This window comes from Felis catus, chromosome B4 (assembly GCF_018350175.1).
Source record: "Felis catus isolate Fca126 chromosome B4, F.catus_Fca126_mat1.0, whole genome shotgun sequence".
Lineage (NCBI taxonomy): Eukaryota > Metazoa > Chordata > Mammalia > Carnivora > Felidae > Felis > Felis catus.
In genome coordinates this window covers 136,956,112-136,969,692 of record NC_058374.1, presented here as the reverse complement: position 1 = coordinate 136,969,692, position 13,581 = coordinate 136,956,112, and the positions used below count along the sequence as shown (strand labels likewise).

Genomic DNA, 13,581 nt, shown 5'->3' with positions numbered 1-13,581 from the left:
TGAGGCGGGACACTGGCTCTGCCTCTCTTCAGTGCCCCTCCTCTCTGCCACCCGCCAGCGCTCACCCACCTGAACAGATGCCCGCAGCAGGGACCAGATGGAGGCGGTCTCTGAGTGATTAATAAATCAGTCTCTTTAAACAGCCACAGCCCCTGGCGAGCACTGTTTGGAGCACAGCAGCCCCGGCCCAGGAAACAGCCCTCCCTGGGCTCCCAGGGGACACTCAGACCCTGGCCTGGAGGGTGGGGGGGGGGAGGGATGGATAGACCCAGACGACTCCGTCCCGGGGGGTGGGGGCCGGGTCTGACGGGCACTCAGGACTGTGGGTCAGAGGAGGGGTCTGTAGGAGGGGCAGCGTGTCTGGAAGGCTTCCTGGGGGAAGCAGTGTCCAGGAGGCCAAGGGGGAGTTGGGCAGGGTGGTGGGGAGCCAAGCCTCACAAAGGAGCTGTGAGCCCCGGCAGCCTAAAACTGGGGCCGACAGCCCTCAGTGGGGAAGTCCTGGGTGAATGAGCAAGAGAGACCTTGGCCGGGGACCCTGAGAGCCCCAGCCACGCACCCTGTGGCGGTGCTGGGGGGAGGGGGAGAGGGCAGTGGCGGCAGGGGCTGTGAGTGCTGCGTGGGGCGCAGGGAGGGAGGCTGAGCCCACGTCTGCTTTCTGGACTCCTGAGGAAGGGCAAGAGGGAGAGTCTGAAGGGGGAGGGGCTGCCCGGGGGAGGGGTGCCCCCGCCGTATCCCCCACAGCCCATGGGGGGGACGCCGAGGGCCAGGGGTGTATGGCTCAGGAAGTTAAGGCCTGCGTTTGCCCTGGGTCCAGTAAGGTAGGGAGGAGCTGCTGGGGGACAGGGAGGGAGGAGGCAGTAATCCATGCAGGAGAACATCCCGGGAGGTGGGGACAGCACACACAAAGGCCCGGGGGCGGGCAAGCAAGGGGCACCCCCAGGGGACAGCCGGCAGGCCCAAGAGCAGCACCCATGAGGGTGAAGGTCTTTCCCAACTCCCTGGGATCCCTGCCCCCCCCCCCGGGGTCCTGGGGGCGATGCTCCGTGGGTGGGGGGGAGGGACAGGGCACAGAGGAATGGATTCCGAGGATCTAGGAGGACAGGAAGTGGAGGGTGGGTGTGAGGAGGGGAGCCAGGACACCCTGCCCCCAGGGAGGGGCTTGGGACCCCGAAGGAGCCCCGCGGATTAACTGTCGATGGGGGCTGTTGCTGCCTTTGCTCTCAGTGTCTGTCTCTGTTTCCCCCCAGCAATTACACCGCCTTGCTGGGAGTGTGGATCTATGGCTTTTTCGTGTTCATGCTGCTGGTCCTGGATCTTTTGTATTACTCGGCAATGAACTACGACATTTGCAAGGTTTACCTGGCGCGGTGGGGCATCCACGGACAATGGATGAAACAGGACCCCCGGCGGTGGGGCAATCCTGCCCGGCCCCCGCGGCCAGGGCAGCCGGCCCCGCAGCCCCAGCCTCCCCCGGGGCTGCTGCCGCAAGCCCCGCAGGCCGCGCCCACGCTGCAGGGAAATGCTCACCACCCACCACTGATGACCTTCCAGAGCTCGTCTGCCTGGTGAGTGGTTGCGATCAAGGCCCTGGCCGCCACGGATCACGGGCCCTTGACAAGCTCGGAAAAGAGCGGGTCCTTACTGCTTGCTGTGTTTGGCTCGCCGACCGCCTGATCGTTTGCTTGTCTTACTTGCCGAGAAGGATTCGAAGGTGCCCGCGAGAGCACGTGCCTGGGCAAGAAGGTCAAAAACGGGAGGTGGACGCGGAGCTTGGGAGCCGAGCTCGCAAGTTGGTGGCACTCAGAGCCTGGCGCGGGAGTGGTCGCCACTGAGCGTTTAATGGAGTCGTGAGTCTCCCGGCTGCCACGGCAAGAGGGGAAACTGGATGGCTTGCCGAGTGTGCGCGGTCTCGGCAAAGGAAGCCAGTGGCTTTTTGGAGGTTGGGGGATAGGCTTTTCCGGCATGGAGTTAGAAAGCAAGCCTGTTGCTGGGTTGGTTCCTTAGGTTCACGTGCACTGAGCCCCACAAGGACGGCTGAGGTTATGCGGGCAGGCTGCTCGGGGGTGGCCCAGGGGAAAGGAAGGGAGGCGGGAAGGGAAGCGGGATATCGGGGGCTTGGCCTAGTAGCCTGGCTGCCCCAGGAGAGCCGGGTACTCCGCCCAAGGGGTACGTTCAAACCTGACTTTCTCTACTCTCTACTGTGTGAGTCCCAGGCCAGCGGGAGGTAGGTAGGGAATGACCGACCGTCCTTGGGCAGGGCGGACTTGGAAGGAGTGAGGAGGGCTGTACGTATTTTTTTTTTAACTCTATTTATTTATTTTGAGAGAGACGGAGACAGTGCAAGGAGGGGAGGGGAGGGGAGGGGAGGGGCGGGGCGGGGGGGCGGAGAGAATCCCAAGCAGGCTCCACGCCACCAGCCCGGAGCCCGTCGCAGGGCTTAACCCCACGAAACCGCGAGATCGTGATCTGAGCCAAAACCAAGAGTCGGACGCTTTAACCGAGGGAGCCACCCAGGTGCCCCGCGGGCTGTACATTTTGGAGCAGGAGCCCAGCGTGAGGGAGGCCCGCGGAAGAGACGGGAGGCACGCAGAGGGCAGACACCCCAGTCAGGAGGTTTGATGTGGGGATGGGCTGCAGCCATGGTCACGTGGGACGTGGGGCACATCCTCCCACTGAGCCCAGCCTACGAGGTCCCTCCCACAGTCTCTGAGCCTTGTGGGAAACCCGACCCGGCTTTGAGCCCCAGCAACGCGTTCAGGCAAGTCACCTTCCCGATCATCGTCCCAAAGCCCCCTGCCAGCTCCCTCCGAGGGTTAAATTAAATGCCTGGCACACAGTAGGTGCCCAGTTAACGACTGGTCCTTCCTTGCCGGAGATGCGACCAAGCTAGTGAATGATCGTTAAATAGCTAGCAGGTACTGACCTTTTCAATAATGAATGACTTAAATAAATCCCTGGGAGCCTGCTAATCGGAAAACTCTGGAGGGGGCAGGGTACCTGAGGGACCACAGTTTGGGAACCACTGGACAATGTCATTCGTACGAGCGGCCAGGTTTTCGTGAGAAAGCTCACGGGGACCGTGCATGAAGTCCAGACACGAGACTGAGCTCGCGGTCCCCGAGCTGTGCTGAGTGGGAGACGTTTCACCCAGGAGCTCAGAGGCTTTTCGTGTCCCCCCCCCCGCCCCCCGCTTCCCATACTGTGGCCTCCGAGGGGCGCTCCCGTAACCGTATGCGCGTTCACGAAACAGACCATCAGAAGCCGGCGAGCGAGTGACGGGGGATGGAGGGCTCACACCGGGTGGCCTTGCGGCTCCTGTCGTGCCCCCGACACCCGGCGTGAGCTTGGGCGAGGGGCTCCCTGCTCGGGCTTCCACGTCACCCACCACGGGGAGAGGGGGTGGCCTTGGCGAGACCGTCGGCCGCCGGCCTGCTGGCGGATGCCCACGGTTCTGGCGTCATCCGCGGAGCGCCCGCCGTGGCCCTGGCTCCGCGTTCGCGGTGTCCCATTCTTGCTCTGACCCCATGGGCGGAGAGGTGAAGGAGCCTCCCCAAAGCCACCGGCCGGTGGCGCAGCGGGGATCAGGCCGCGGTCCTCTGGGCTGGCAGAAAGGACGCGGTGGGCGAAGCCACCTTCCTTCCCAGCGTTCAGCGGGGCTAACGCTTCCCCATCAGCCCCGGCCCCATCCTGGGCGGAAGACGTCAGTGACACTGGAAGATGTGACCAGCGGGGGGCGGGGAGGGGCGCGGCCCGGGCAGGGCTGAGCGGGCGTCCTGGGCAGAGAGCCGTGAGCGTGGCCACCAGGGCGTCGTCAGGCGACACGGGGCGTGTGGCTGGGGAGGGAGTGGGGGGAGGGCCGCGCTCAGTGCTTCTCCCAGAGCGAGAGCTGCAGTCTGCTGCCGCCTCCAGATTGTCACCCTGGGCTCCCCAAGCAGCCAGCTCGTCCCCGTTGGGTACAGATCCCATCGGCTGTCCCCTGCTGTCCCGGCACCGTTAGCGTGTTTGGGGCTGGAGCTGACGGTCCCGGTTCAAGACCCACCTGCATCGCTCTGTGACCTGAGCAAGGCATGGCACCGGCCCCGCCTCAGTTTCCCCCATGCACGTACCGGGGGGCATGTCCGCCTTGGGAGTTAAGTGGGAGCATCCTTCGGAGGAGGGGCTTGGCCTACTGCCTGGCCCCGGGGGCTTGTGGATTCTCGGGGTCACAGGTGGGTGACTCAACGTGGTCGGGGTCGGGGTCCCGCCCTGCAGGGCGGATGGGGACGTGGAAGCCGCCAGCCACGTGCCGCTGATGTCGTTGCCCGTTTGCCCTGTGGGGTGAGGATCGTGTGCCCCATTCTCCCGTGTGCAAACTGGGGCGCTCGGGGCGGGGTGGGGGTGACCTCTGTTCGCGGGGAGCCGGCTTTCCCTGTTACTCAGACCAGGAGGTTTGGCGGTCGAGCTCCACGAGCTCAGTCCCCCCAGGCGCCCCGCTGCCCGGGCTCACGTCCTCCTCAGAGTGGTGACGGGCGCCCTGCACACCTGCCTGTTCTGTCGGTCACCCTGCCCCCCTTGTGCTCCAGAAGCTCCCCAGACAGCAGGACCCTTCCCCTGCCTCCCTCTCCTCCTCTCTTCCTTCTCTCTTCCCTCCCCACCCCCGTCTCCCTCCCCCTCCTCTGACTCCCTCCCCACCCCCGTCTCCCTCCCCCTCTTCTGTCTCCCTCCCCCTCTTCTGTCTCCCTCCCCCTCCTCTGTCTCCCTCCCCCCCATCTATCTCTCCCTTCTACCCCCTCCCTCCGTCCCCCTTCTTTCCCTCTCTCGGTTCCTTCCCACATTCACAAGCATTCCCCCAGCACCTGCCGTGCTCCGGCCCCCTCCCAGGCCCAGGGCCCCCCACCTGCTCCCCCTGGTTTGTCTTTGGCCCAGCGCCTCCCACCTTCTGGCGAGTCCCATCACTGATGCCAGGCCACCATCTCTGTGGGCCAGGACCTCAGCCCCCACCGCGGCAGGGACCTCTCTCTGCCTCCGGTGTCCAGGGCACGTAGCAGGTGCTCAGCAAACGCCGCTGGAGCCGGGGCGCACCTGCGTCACCTCGCGCCAGCCCTCGGGCCGGCTCTCCTTGTGCCGGTGGCCACCCCGGGGGCCCTTGTGGCCTAAGGGAGAAGGACGGGGCAGCTGGGGGGCCGCCCGCACCAGCACGGGTGCCTCCACGTGGCGCTGTGTGCGCGTGGCCGCCAGGACAGTCCCCGAGGGGTGGTACCGTCACCGGCGCGGGCCCGCGTTCCTCGCTGCTGCTGTGGCGGGTCTGGCCGAGAGCCAGCAGCCACACACGGGCAGACGCACCTGCCTCGAATCCCAGCTCGGCCCCTCGAGGCTGCCTCGCCTGCCGGAGCCTCGGTTTCCTCACCTGTAAAATGGGCACAAGGGCAGCCTGACCTCAGAGTGCCGTCGTGAGGACCGAATGCCCACCTGGGCCCCCAGCCTCCCGCACTGTCCCCGCCCTCCCGCGCCCAGGGCCTCAGCCCCTAGCCTGGCCCCCGAGCCCCCGCCCCCACCCCCACCCCCACCCCACAGCTCTCTCTCTGAAGCCCGGGCAGCTCTGCTCATCTCCCTCTGAAACGCGCCGGGAGCCACACCCGCACCCCGTTTAGATGCCACCCGCCGTCATTATTTCCACCGGCTGGGCCTGTGTGACTGCTGTCGCCCCCTTTACAGAAAGGCAAACACAGACCCAGAGAGGGTAAGCGACTGGCCCGAGGCCACACAGTAAGCTCGTGGGCTTGAGCCGGATCTCCCCAGCCCCGGGCCTCCCAGAAGCAAGCAGGACCCTGAGCCAACCGCCACAGGCCCCTGCCTACGTCGCCCCCAGCCGCACTCCTTCCGCCGGGGCCCGGCCCCGCTCTGGCCCTTGCCAATTCCCACCTCCCTGCCGTTACACGCAGTTCCCTTCCCCACGTGCTATTCTTGTCTTCTTCCACATCTCCCCGGGAACTCCTATTCGTCCCTCAAAACCTTCCCTGAAGTCCGAGCCCTGGTCAGGCCTAGAGGCCCGAGGCCTGGTGTGGGTGGGGACGGGGGGGCGGGGGTATGGGATGGGGCAGTGATGGGAGGAGAGGAGGCTGGCCGGCCCCCCGGGGCCTCTCAATCTTTCAGAGCTCAGGGGGAAATTCCTGACTTGGCCCGGGAAGACGGTTGTTTGTGTATCTCAGGCTTCAGTGGGCACTCAGTCCCCTGGGGTCCTGTTGGATTTGCCAGTTCTGAAGGGCATGGTCTGGGTTGGGCCTGGGAGATGCCGATGGTGCCAGTCTGGGGACCGCCTCTAGAAGAGTGGGGACAGAGCCCTCCTGTTCGAGCCGGGAGCTCCTCTGCAGGGTGGTCTCGGAGAGACTTCTGGGCCCAGATCGGCAGAAGGGGGCCTGGGGGCTGTCTCTGGCGCCCATGGGGGACACTGAATAAGAGAGGGGCAGGTCCCCACGGCCCTCAGGGCGGCCTTGGGTGTGCACAGGAAGTCGCATGTCGCTTGAGATCACGTGGAACCAAATTACATCAGGCTCTGACCTGTCCCTGAGGTGCCTTAAGTGGTGGGGGGGTGGGCGGCCTGCCCCTAGAAGGCTCCCGGGTTGATGGAGCAGGACAGAGAATGGCCACAGTCGCCCAGAGCGCCCAGAGAAACTGGGCGAGCCCATGATGAGCTGCAGGGGAGGGGAGAGTCCGGGCGGGCTTCCTGGAGGAGGAGGCAACATCAAGCCAGACCCGGGGACGTGAGGGGTTGGAACAAAAGGGCAGAGCCACTTCAGACCGAAGAAACAGCCCCAGAAAAGGCTGCAGCGACCCCGGAAATTGCAAGAGGGCTGCAGATGTGTCACGTGACCCGAGACGGCCCCAGACTCCCGGCCCCGACGTACCGCCCCTCTCGGCCCAGAGGCCTCCCTCTGCCCGCCAGCAAGGCCCCCCAAGCGGCTCTCGCCTCCTTCCTTCGGGACCCAGAACACCCTCTGGCTCTTTACGGAACTCATCTGTATGCCTCCCTCGGGGGTCCCCGGAGTTTTGCCTGACCCCAGAACCTTCCTCCCAGTAAAGCTCGGGCATCACTTTTTTTCTCCCCGGCTCCGTGGCCAGATCCCTGGTGTGCGGTTCCTGGCAGGCCGCCAGCCAGCAGCAAGAAATTCCAGAAAGTCAGAAGACAAAAAGGGAGACCAAGTATCTTCTTTCCTTGGCCGCACGTCAAATACCAGGGAGGCCTCCGTGATTGGAATCCAGAAAACGTGGAACGTCTGCGTGCGGGCGCAGTTCCAAGCCTCGGGGCTCTCAGCTGGACTAGGAAACCCTGGACCCGTCCTCTGCAACCGCTGTCTTTCCAGGCCGGAGCCCTGGCCTCCTCCCACCGCAGCCCAGTTCAACGGAAGGCACATCCCTGCTGCTTCCCCAGCTGTGTCCGCGGCACGCACGGCTCTGGTGGAAGCCCAGGAAGGTGCTGCTCCACGACCAGGCAGCACCACGGAGGGTGGGGGTGACGGGCCCAGACCCAGAGGCCTCATCGGCTGTGTGTCCTCAGGCAAGCTGCTGGCCCTCTCTGAGTCTCAGCGCTTCCTTCCCCTCAGCAATGGTGACGAGGAGCGAAGGAGGGGGCCCTTGCCCAGGGCTGAGCACACAGTAGGGCTGCAGGGAACGTCGACGCCTTTCCAGGCACCACATCCTTACCGCCAACCAGCTGGCCTGTCCTTCCTCACCCCGCGGGTGCTTGGCCCGAGGAGGAGTACTTGGGGTCGGTGCTAGGGAGCAGCTTTAAAATCACGGCCAAGCCGGGGCCACGCTGGGCACTCAGACAGGGCTCCCTACGTTCCTGGCCCGTCCCCGCGAGACCGTGAGAAAAAGGGTTTTGTCCGCTCGGTTCGCTGCCTCGTTCCCGGCTTTCAAGCACTTATTTGATGGATCCGCGTTTTACAGGTGAAGAAACCAAAGCACGGAGAGGTTAGGTCACTGGCCCGGGGCCACCCCGCTGGTCACTGGCAGACCCAGCGTTTGAGCACAGGCAGCTTGCTGTGACCAGCCTAGAGAACTGCTCGGCCGTCAGGGCCCGGTCTCCTGTCTGGTCCCTTCAGCCAGGGGGCCGGACCGGACAAGGCAGGCAGGAGTCCGGAGGCAGAGGTCGAGGGCCTCAGACGCCCGACGAAGCCTTGGGCAGGAGCTGGGTCTCTGCCACGGGCGCTATCAGCCACGGCAGGTCCCAGGGCCCCGGGGAGGGTTCAGGGGCCAGGAGGAAGCCAGGGTGTGGGGTCCGGTTCTGGTCGCACCCTTCTTCTGGGCCGGGCGCCTGGACGTACAGTCTGGCTGACTCAGGGGCAGACGATGGCGATGAACCGTCAGCTGTGATAGGAGAAAGCACAAAGGGTGCGTTGTCCAGACCGGGCATCGGGGACGGCTTCCTGGAGGAGGCGATCTTCAAGGATGAGGAGTAATTAGGCAAAAAGCAAAGGGAAGAAGAACATGAACAAAGGCCTGGGTAAGGGGCCGGGACCCTCGGGGTCTCGGCAGGGAACAGCCGTCCTGGAACAGAGTGCATCTCAAAGTTCCCTTCTCTAGTAGAACAGTCAGGTTCTTTTTTCTGGTGAGAGCCCCTTTACTGATAACATCCCACAAGAGGCCACAAATGCCCCCCTGAAAGTTTTCTGGGGCTCAGGGCATTCTCTTTTTCTGCTCTTTCCCTGCCCCAAGGGCCACCGTAGACCCAGAGACCCCAATTCAACCTAAAGGATTAAGTTCGGGTGCTTAGGACAGACTTGGGGTCCAGAAGAAAGGACCAGACCACATCCGAAGTGACTGGGGCTGGCACATTTTCTCACTTGTAACATTGAGTAAACTGTGACAAGGGAGCAGCAGGGAGGGGTCGAAGGAAACCGTTTGGAGGGACAGCCACGGACAGTGCACAGCTCGAATCCCACGTCGGCCCCCCTGGGTCGCGGCACCCGGACAGGTCCCTACAACCTGTCGCCAGGCCCCGGTGGCTCAGAGGTCATCAGGAGAGGGTGAGGGGAAGGCCGGCCGCCCAGAGCCGGAGCGCGGCGATCCTGGTCACGCGTCTTCATTATTATTTCCCTGCTCTGTGGCCGCCTCTGCCTCAGCCCTCCACTGGGGAGTGGCCCCAGTTTCCTTTCATGCCTAATTCCCTTTTCGGTTTTTAAGTTTATTTGTTTATTTTTGAGAGGGTGGAGAGGCACGGAGCGAGAGGGAGGCACAGAATCGGAAGCAGATTCCAGGCTCCGAGCCGTCAGCACAGAGCCCCACGCGGGGCTCGAACCCACGAACCGTGAGATCGTGACCCGAGCGGAAGTCAAGACTAGAAGGCTTAACCGACCGAGCCACCCGGGCGCCCCCTGAGTTTCCATCATAGAAGTGCCCGTGCTCGCTGGAGAACACGGGGGGCCAGACACGCCGATGGCCGTCCCCCACAAACGCAGCCCGTTGTCCCCTGCGACTCTTCCCGTTTTAGGACTGTTGCCATCTGCACGTCGAGCCACGCATCGAGGGTTTTTAATACAATGTTTTGGCTTGATGAGCTGCCGGCATTATTGAGAAGTTTTCATAACACTGCTTTAATGGCTGCCTTAATTGTCCGTTGAGAGATGATGGTCCATAAGTCAGTGACCCACTTCCCCGTCTCAGGCCACCCGGGGCTTCTGACCGTCGCCCCTGCCGACCTTCTCCGTCCAGCTCTCAGAGCATCTCTGTGTCCCGTGCGGGCCCCTCAGCCCCCAGGACGAGAGGCTTCCCAGATGGAGGGAAGCCCAGCCAAGCACGCCCAGTGATGGAAGGACCCGCTCACTCCTCCAGAAGCCGCCTGCCGCGTTAGGACAGCCCTGCCTTCTAGGAAGCTCTATTTTTTTTTTTTTTTTTTAAAGGCAGGAAACAGTGTTCAGATGCAGAGGCTGTGAGAGGCAGACAGACCTGGGTTCAGATCTTGCTCCCCCATTTTTTTAAAAGTCTATTTATTTCTTTTGGGGGCGGGGAACGCAGAGAGAGAAGGAGACAGAATCCCAAGCAGGCTCCGCACTGTCAGTGCAGAGCCCGCCTCGGGGCTCCATCCCACCAACCGCGAGATCACGACCTGAGCCCAAATCAAGAATCGGATGCTTCACTGACTGAGCCGGGCGGGCGCCCTGCTGCCCCATTTTTGGATAGCTGGTGATGTGGCCACACTCCCCTCACCTGGAAAGTGGGATGGTAGGATCCACGCTGTCTGGTTCAGCAAGAAGAGGTGTGGAAGGCTGTGGCGCACAGAAGCCGCTCTACCAGTGGCCCTCCTCTCCCCCCGCCCCTGGCGTCACGTCACGGGGTGGCAGGCTTTCTGTGATGTTGAGGACAGCAGTCAGGTGCCCCAGGGTCCGCAGCCCTCTGGGCCGAGTACTGGCTGGCCACGGGGCAGTCAACAGCCAGAAAGGGTTTCAACGGATGAGTAGGAGTTTGCTGGAAGTGGAGATATGGCCGTCCGGGCGGAATGCGGCTCAGGCTAAGTCCCAGAGGCTGGAAAAGGCTAGTGAGAAATGGGGAGCCCTGGGGAGCTCCGGGTCCTGGGTAACACCCCTCAGGGCTCCCAGCCCCTCACATCTCCCTCCTCTTCTCCCCAACCTCAGACACCGGAGGGCCCGGTGACTGACTTTTTACCATGTCAACGTCCTATCAGGGATGCCAGGGAACCGACCCCGAATCTGCCCTCCCCACCCCTCTCCTGAAACCAACCATCTGGTCCACCTTGCCAGGACTGAGGCAACACCTTCTAAATCTCTTCCCGCTTCTTTCCTTTGCCCCCCACAGCGGCAGAACAATCCTATTAAAACATAAGTCAACTCCCGTTGGCGCCTCCCCTCTGTCTAGGAGATGAAGCCCGAATCCTTTCAACGGCCCACCCCATGTCCTGCTACCCCTCCCCGGTCCCTCTGTCCTCATCTCCCCCATTTGCTCCAGCCACCCCGGCCTCCCTGCAGCTCCTGGAGCTCTCCGAGCTCCCTGCCACCTCAGGGCCTTTGCACCTGCCACGCCCCCTGCCTGAATCTCTCCTCTCCCGGACGCCTGCTCCACTCCCTCCCTCCCTTCCACCTGGGGCCCGCCCCGATGTCACCTGGTCAGAGAGGCCTCCCCTGGCCAATAAAATAGCTGTGCTATCTTATAAATGTCTAAATAAGTTTCCCTATTTTATAAATAGCCTCCCCTCTCTACTCCCCCTCACCCCCTTTTGTCTCTTCATGGCGCTTACCGCCTGCTGCTGTGTTTATTGTCTTGCCTGGTGTCTGCCTCCTCTGCTGTCAGGAGACCCGAGGAGAGTCGCGATGGGTCCGTCTTGCGCTCAGCCCGGACCCCCCGGCCCCTGTTGTCAGTGCTTAACGCCATGTGTCCTCCTCTGCCCAGCGCCCCGCCCACAGCAGGCCCCTGTGAAGGGTCAGGTCAGTGAGTTAATTGCATTATTATTGTTAATAACAGGCCCTCCCACTTCTCGAGGAACTGGGAGCTAAGCAGCTGTAGCAAGCGGTGCCATTTCGTGTCCCCAGCACAGCTTGCCATCCGCACCTGGGGGGGAGTAAACAGACGCCCAGAGAGGGTCAGCAACTTGTCCTGCGTCGCACAGGCCGAGCCGGGATTCACACCCAAGGCCAGCGGACTCTGCAAAGCCCACGTTTTGGGAGCGGGAGGCAGTGCCTCCGCCCATGCTTTTCCCGCCGGGAGAATAAACCCTGAGCGGCGCGCACAGAGCACGCGGCCCCCTGCCGGACCGGGTGACGGGGGTTCTCTGCGCAAGTCAGGCCCCACGCACTCTTGGGGCAGGACCCCGAGGACCCGTGAGGCCTCCAGGCCCTCGCGCACCCAGCCTTCTCTGGCCCGGACCCAACACGAGCCGGAAACTCGGTGTGGGTTCCGACCCGGAGCTGGCTCTGTGTGGCTTCTGGGGAGCACATGGTTGGCGTTGGGGTCTCCATCTTTCCTCCGGCATCACCTGTGAAGGTGCATCTCAGCCCTCGGTATCTCTCCGGAGCCCCGAGGAGAAGCCGAGGCGGCCAGTGTCCCCAGCCATCCGTCTGGCAGCTCCCTATTCGCCTCCTTCCTCCGGAAACCTCCGCCCATCAGAGGACCCAGCAGCTCAGAAGGGGAAATGCGTCGCACGGGCTGTTTCGAATACAACTTTTACCTGGAAGATCTCACAGCAAATGCGCAGAGAGGCGGGAGCTGGGTTCCCACGTGCCTCCACCTGGCAGTGGGGAACCTCGGGCAAATGATCTCACTTCCCTCAGCCCCACTTGCCCTGTCGACGGACTCCAGAAAGTTAGGGGCAGCAGTAAACACACTTAAGTGGTTGTGGATTTTCCTTTTTCGAATTATTTCCTCTGGATACATTCCAGGCAGGGAGCTGATTGAGTCAGGGGGTAAGAGCTGTATGGTTCTTTGTACCAGCGCCAGCCTCCTTCCCCAGGGGACTGTCACCAGCAGCGGCTTGTGAGCGTGGGGCACCCCTCACTTTTATGTGGTTTGCATTTCTTTGATTGTTAGGGAGGCTGAACACCTTTCCGTTAATCTGTTAATTGACTGTATTTCCTCTCCTGTGGGTTGCCCATCTATGTTACCGTGCCCCCAAGACAGCTGATAATGAATTAAAGGCCTTTCCAGAAAGCCACTTTTCGTCCCCAAACTTCAGCTCCCGGCTGTTCCTCTTGTCTGCGTCTCCCCTTCTCCTATGCTGTTTACTTAATATATTTTTAATTGACTTTAAATCAAGTCGCTTCTTTAGAAAACTCAGGCTTGCTCTAAGCAACCGTATCGTTGGTTTAAGAGTTACATTTTTCACGGTGTCTTTGGTTTAAGAGTTACATTTTTCCCAGTACGCGTAAAGACAAACGCGTAAACATCGCCAAGACGTGCCCAGGGCCACCTTGCACTGACTCACGCGAGCTGGCAGTTAAAATTTTCAGGAATTTTGTGACCCCGTGTTGAAGACAGCCACTCCAACAATGAACTGATAGGAGCTGACAAATAAATAAATTACATGAAACACGAAAGTAATCGATATTCAAAAGGCTTCACTTCCTGATAATGATTTTGCTACATTTCCTACCATCTGCGCTCTTGGGCCTTTTTATCGTATGGGTGCAGTGAAACTTACTTATATTGGCTACTGTGTATCTCTTCCCAACTCTGAGTCCGGTGACATCATGCTGACAGGATTTGCACCATGGAAACGGGCAGCAGATGTTACAGATCAGGGCTTTTTCCTCTCGAGAACTGGCCCGTCAAATGCTCCCTGGTTACATGTCACTGCTCGCAACGTTTCAGATGCTCCTGTGTTCAGCACCTCCCACGATCTGCCTGCCCCAGCGGGGCGCGAATCTTAGTGTGGAGAAGCAAATGTGTCTTTACGTGCTTTCCAAAGTGGGACCCCAGTGCCTCCAGAGACAGCCACAGACCGGCGTCCGGGGCACTGATAGCTGGGCCAAGAGGCAAGGTGGTCCCGGAAAGGGATTCATCAGCCCTTTCCAGCTCCCGGTCCCTCCCGGAGCAAAGAAAGCAAGGGAGGTGAGAAGTCAGGAGGACTGGTCAGACCTTCCTGTCGTCCCACTG

At 61.9% G+C, this 13,581-nt stretch overlaps 1 protein-coding gene across 5 annotated transcripts in view; it reads left to right on the top strand.

Moving 5' to 3' along the window:
• The window catches only part of SHISAL1 (shisa like 1), a 130,587-nt gene that overhangs the window by 94,886 nt on the left and 22,120 nt on the right, over positions 1-13,581 (top strand). For all 5 annotated transcript variants that reach the window (XM_023257583.2, XM_023257581.2, XM_023257584.2 and 2 more), the window contains exon 4: positions 1,248-1,565. In XM_023257583.2, coding sequence (XP_023113351.1) covers positions 1,248-1,565 — 318 coding nt within the window. The remainder of the gene's footprint in view (positions 1-1,247; positions 1,566-13,581) is intronic.